This window comes from Hippocampus guttulatus, chromosome 16, assembly GCF_054856545.1.
Source record: "Hippocampus guttulatus isolate MCC_2025c chromosome 16, RoL_Hgut_1.0, whole genome shotgun sequence".
Taxonomy (NCBI): domain Eukaryota; kingdom Metazoa; phylum Chordata; class Actinopteri; order Syngnathiformes; family Syngnathidae; genus Hippocampus; species Hippocampus guttulatus.
Genome location: NC_141276.1, coordinates 15196578 through 15201976, shown reverse-complemented (window position 1 = coordinate 15201976; position 5399 = coordinate 15196578). Strand labels below are relative to the sequence as shown.

Sequence of the window (5399 nt, the reverse complement as noted above, 5' to 3'; positions counted from 1 at the left end):
ATGATGACTGAGGGCAGTGTAAATCTGTGACTCGGCTGCAGACTTGCAACGATATAATTGGAGGAGTGTGCCATAAATAAAAGTGTGTTTGAATAGGCAGAGGGGTTTCAGTGTGTATGTGTGAGTGTGTGCGCGTGTGTGTGTGTGTGTGTGTGTGTGTGTGTGTGTGCGCGCGCGCTAGAGAGAGAGTTTTTTTTTCTTTTAAAAAGAGACATGAACTGCCGTTTAACAGTCTGTGTTATGACAGAAAATACAATTTCGAAATGAGAGTTTATATTAAAAAAAGGACAAGGAACTATTTGTCAGCCTTATATGTTCACTAACTAATGCCTCCAAAGTTGACCATAAATACGTCAGTAGGTAAATCACCGATAACAACGAAACTTTAAAACAAATATGGAACCCATCATTAACTCTGTACATTTTAAAATCCTTTTTATTTATAAGTGTTTTCTTTTTATTAACCGCACTGTGCGCATGCTTTTAATCCCAAAAGAGAAAAGGAAGACAGCATAAACAAACACCATCAATCAAAAAAAAAAAAAAACAACTAAAACGATAAACGGCAATTAAAGTGTTTTAAAAAAGAGACCCGACCTACTAAAACGGCATAAATAGGCAGTTTCATGTTGTTGGACATTTCATTAATTGCTACGCCATCAACTTCATCATTAATAACAATTGCCATAACAACAACAACATAGGAGTGAGAAGTACAGTAAAAAGTGCACCATCATCATCATCATCATCTTAACTTAAAAACTATACAGCTGCCAAAGATAAAATTGTTAATGACAAACTTCGAACAATATAGAAATGTTTCCACGACAAGTGTTCAACAAAGAAAGGACGCTATCATTGTTGTATCATTCTTTTTTTCTTCTTCTTCACTAAAGTAGACTATGTTGGATTGATTAATCCCGCCCTTATTAATTACTTTTGCACATTTTTTTTCCTTTTCTTTTTTTTTTTTTTTCTCATTCCTTACGGTCAGCAGAACTGGGCACCGGGGCCCCTTCCAGTCCTATCAGATAGCCAGTCGCCGTTTTGGAAACTAAAGTTCGGTCCCGTCGATTGAAACGTGGATAGAGAGCAGGACAGCCAAATCCGCAATTCAGACCACCACCAACTCGCCCCATCATGCCAAATCAAACTATTTTTTCCCCTACATTTGCTTATGAGTTTTCTCACAGCAATCATCGCCCAAAGCGGGCTGTGATCCAGCTGTTCCCGCTACCGGCACCGAACCACCACCGCCGCCGCCTCCTCCTCCTCCGCCCTCGCCGCCTCCTCCACCTCCCGCAGCGACTGCTCCGCCATCCCGTAGCTCCTTCTCCCTCCTCTCTCTCTCCACCGCCTCCTGTTCGCTTTTGCTGCTGGGGAACTTGTCCTTGTTGTTCTCCTTTTTCCATTTCATTCTGCGGTTCTGGAACCAGATCTTGACTTGCCGCTCCGTCAACGCCAGCGCGTGCGACACCTCGATGCGGCGCTTTCGGGTCAGGTACGGGTTGAACAGGAACTCCTTCTCCAGTTCCAGAGTCTGGTACCGGCTGTACGTCTGTCGGCCTCGCCTCCTTCCGGCAGCTACTGGGGGAGGTGGTGAGAACAATGAGGCAGATTGGGACATATTATTCGAGACTGGATGTTCCAATCAAATAGTACCCCCCCCCCCCAAAAATAAATAAATGAAAAAATAAAAATAAATAAAATCTATCGAAGAAAGTAGTTTTCAACTGAGAGCGGCCCGTGCACAGCAGAGCTATAGAGGAAAATATTTCCTGTGTGTTTATATGATTCTGCAACACTAATAAACGATCCAATAAATGGAAAAACTTCAAATGAAGCGTGAGGGAATTTGGTTTGTTCGCTCTGCACCAGCGGAACGGTTTTGCAGATTTGTTGCACTGGCGGAAAAGCAGTTCACAACTCCAATATTAAGTTAATAAATGATTAATAAACCGAAGCCATTCTAAGTTGTTTCCAATTACTCATCCACATATGCCACAATTCACACATAAGGTCAGGTTCGCTTTCCCTCCAAATACTCGCAGTTATAATTAACCACACCCGGTGATCGTTTCATTTTAATCTTAAACCCCATGTGCATTAGTTCAACGGGGTGCAGTGAAACAAAAAAACGGAGTGTACATTTTTAATTTTAAACCTCAACATGATTTCTGATACGGTGCAGTCTCAATTTTCATCAACATCAAAGGATAGACTAAAAAAAAGGAATATTAACACATTTTACAGTGAATGCTTGGCCTTCGCCTCCCGACAGATTACACGCGTGGGGCATTTATGTGAGTGATTATTTTTCCATAAAACTGTTTGTCCTACGTTTTGATAGCCTACCATAAAAGGGGATGGATGCGGCACACGGACAAAATATGCCACTCGTCATAACGATCACGCATTAGAACGGGTAAATCGTGACGGGTGGACAAAACTTCAGTAACAACGGCTTTTTAAGTTCAAATAAAGACAAAATCTTCCCTCTGAATGGAATTGTCAGTCCAATTGTTTTCACGTTGCAGCAATGAGTTTGCAATACACGTCGCTGTTTCCAAGAAACGATTACAATTCATTTTGGGGACATATTGTTGTGGAATATGTCACCAAAGTGTTTAAAGAGGGCCCACGCTCCTCAGACATGAAAAAGAAACCTCCTCCTTCCCGGTTTGAGGGATCTGGTATTCGGACTAAAGTCAAGTATACAACTTGTGGTTGCAAAAAATAAAAGAACGTTCTCAAGGGGTTTAAAAGGGGATTTCCCAAACGACAGCACAAGAACAATTTTGCGTTTAGTGCTGACACGTTTATTGAATGACTGAACACACAAATGACCGCGCAGAAATCCTGCCTGTTCTTAGATTACTTGTGTGTGTGTGTGTGTGTGCGCGCGCGCGCGCGCGCGCGTGCTCGTGCGTATGGGTGAAATTTTCCTAGGTGACTTTAGCGCGCCATAGAGCTGCATTACATCGAGCTTCGAACATGGCGCGCCTTTTCCTGTTTTGAGTCTCACCACTGAACGCAGAATTTATACAAAACGATTAATTACCGGACTAATAGTGTAAACTGGGCTCCCTCGGATGAATCTCGTCTTTGCTATAGCTTCATATGAAAATTAGAAAGCACCAAACACGCGACCAAGGTCTCTGGCATTATACACAAAGGACTGACACGTTGCCAGAAGGCACTGCGGTTGACACAGGCTTGAGAAACGGGCACGCGGAAACATAAGTGAACTTGTACACTTCTATTTTACCAGCATCGATTCACCATTGCCGAACGGCAACAAGGGAGAGATGCCGTGTTTAGCTTTTATTGGTATTTTTGCTTGACGATCGTCGGCAAGCTAGCTGTAAAATGATGACGCGGTCATTTGCGATCTTCATCTAAACCAATGAAATAAATCAAAACAAAGTGTTGGAAGAAAGATACGCTGCACAATCAAGGTACTGTGCCACTGTTTCGATTTGAAATAAAGAATGATCCGGTTTCACTTAGCGCCAATTCTCCTTCTGTTTTTCTCTCTCTCTCTCAAACACACACACAATGCACACACTGTATCCCTGCTAAAACTAACATAAAAAGGAAACTCAATTCTATTTGTCTCCCTGTCGTCCTACACCCCCCCCCCCACATCTCCCCCATGCAGGCAGCATAGCCCCCGTGTAGCTAAATAATTTAGAAGACCACAAGAAAGTCGTAAAATGGAAAATGCAGTCAAAGTTTAACCCAGGTCGGAGCTGCATGTCTAAAGCAAGTCTTTGAGAGCTGCGAATACTGTTGTACCGCCAACAACTATTTCCCATCTGGTGCAGACGGGGCTTTCTGATGAGGTTCACTTCTTCCTTCTCTGGTTTGCGCCCCCCCCCCTCCTCCCCGCGCCGTGCCCCCCATCCCACGTCCCATCCCCTTCACACACAACCATTCTTTCCATAGTCTGCTTCCCTTCTCTGTGTTCGCCCATCCACCACAGTATGATTGGTGCAATTTAAAACCCCGAAGTCATTCACAAGTTTTGGTGCCGGCAATAAAACCATAAACATGTCTTTGTCTTCCGCTTTGACCAACGGAAGCCCCCCCCCCCCCCATTACCTTTATTAAATAGTAGATTTCCAACTTTTGTCCTCTGCTTCCCGCAAACTCTCAAATATTCTGCCCTCCCCACCAAGAGTAGCGGGTCACAGATTTGCTCCTATTTCTACTTTATGAGGATGCTTCGCAAACAGAGAGAAAAAGTTCTTACCTTGCGGCCTCATCCAGGGAAAGAGCTGCGTCGGTGAAGGGCTCTGGTCGGTTCCCTCCGCGTCCTCGCTGCCGAGTCCGGGTGCGCCTCCCAGCTTACAGTCGCTGTATTGGACCAAATCTGCGTCTTGAGCCCCGAAGAGCGTCTGCCTTTGCAGGGCGTCATATCCATAGAAGTTGCCGGACTCGCCGTGGCACGTCACCGCACAAGGACTCTGCTGGTACGGATTGCTGGGCAGTGTTGAGGCGCTATGGTGATAGAAGTCCTGGATCTGAGGAGCGTGCTGGAAAGTGGCACCGGAGCCCGGACCGTACACCACAGTGGGCCGGCTTCCGGCGAGGTCCTGCGCGAAGCCACACTCATAATAATTTGGGCGTAACGAGTCGCCGCTTTTATATTTGGAGAAGAGTGAGTTGACGAAATATGAACTCATCTTTTGCTGATTGTTTTTTTTTTTCTTCCCCCGTCTGTAGAGTCGGAGTATAAGTGAGCGGCGGCGCTCTGTTGTGTTTGTCTGCTTCGGTTTTGTTTTCAGGCAAGAGAGCAGGAGCACCACCACGCGAAGAGAGACGGAGGGAAGGGAGAGAGTGAACGGAGAGTCTGTTGTGGTGTTCCCCCTCACGGCCACAACTGACGAGCTGATCTCGGTGACGACAAGCAGCCGCAGCGGGACCAGACAATGCCGCCGCCACAAAAACAACAACTTTCACACCGATTCCATGAAACCTCCAGCGATGAAGAAACCAGAGAATGGGAAGCGGACGAGGAAAAACTGGCGCGCATCACAATTCCGGTGTTAGCGTTGAAAGCTGGAGCCCTGTCTTGCTCTCAAACGGCTTTTCTGTGATTTACTCTTCTGCAAATGACTTGTTTCATATTCTCTCTCCCCCCTCTCACACACGCGCGCTCACTCTCTCTCCATCCCCCTCTCCCTGTTCTCCTCCGTAGTATGTGTGTTTCGGGATCATTTGCATCTATTATCAGCTCTTCGTCCCATTGGCTTCTCCGTGCACGAACAAACACGCACGAGCGTGCGCACACTCGCTGCACTTTCCGCTGGCGTCGGCTGGCGAGTGTCTAACGCAAAGAGAGCGGGAGGATGGAGAGATCGAAGAAGAGAAAATGAGGCGGAGAATTGTGTGCG

The 5399-nt window shown here is 45.9% G+C and overlaps 1 protein-coding gene across 2 annotated transcripts; it reads right to left on the bottom strand.

Moving 5' to 3' along the window:
• Positions 1-418: 418 nt before the first annotated feature.
• LOC147193324 (homeobox protein Hox-B8a) lies at positions 419-4835 on the bottom strand. 2 transcript variants are annotated; one of them, XM_086132808.1, is made up of 2 exons: positions 4256-4835; positions 419-1587 (listed from the first exon to the last, which is right to left on the bottom strand). In XM_086132808.1, exons 1-2 carry the CDS (start codon positions 4686-4688, stop codon positions 1166-1168), a joined length of 855 nt encoding a protein of 284 aa, XP_085988934.1. In that variant the 5' UTR covers positions 4689-4835; the 3' UTR covers positions 419-1165. The 2 variants fall into 2 exon arrangements, with proteins under 2 accessions (XP_085988934.1, XP_085988935.1); XM_086132809.1 differs by having other exon boundaries at positions 419-1584.
• Between the last annotated feature and the right edge of the window lie 564 nt (positions 4836-5399).

Bases quoted from the DNA above. Each gene is read 5' to 3' on its own strand.
- LOC147193324 (XM_086132808.1), bottom strand. From the start codon at position 4,688: ATGAGTTCATATTTCGTCAACTCACTCTTCTCCAAATATAAAAGCGGC. The intron at 1,588-4,255 runs GTAAGAACTTTT...CACCTCCCCCAG, and splicing joins TCCCTGGATGAGGCCGCAAG to TAGCTGCCGGAAGGAGGCGA.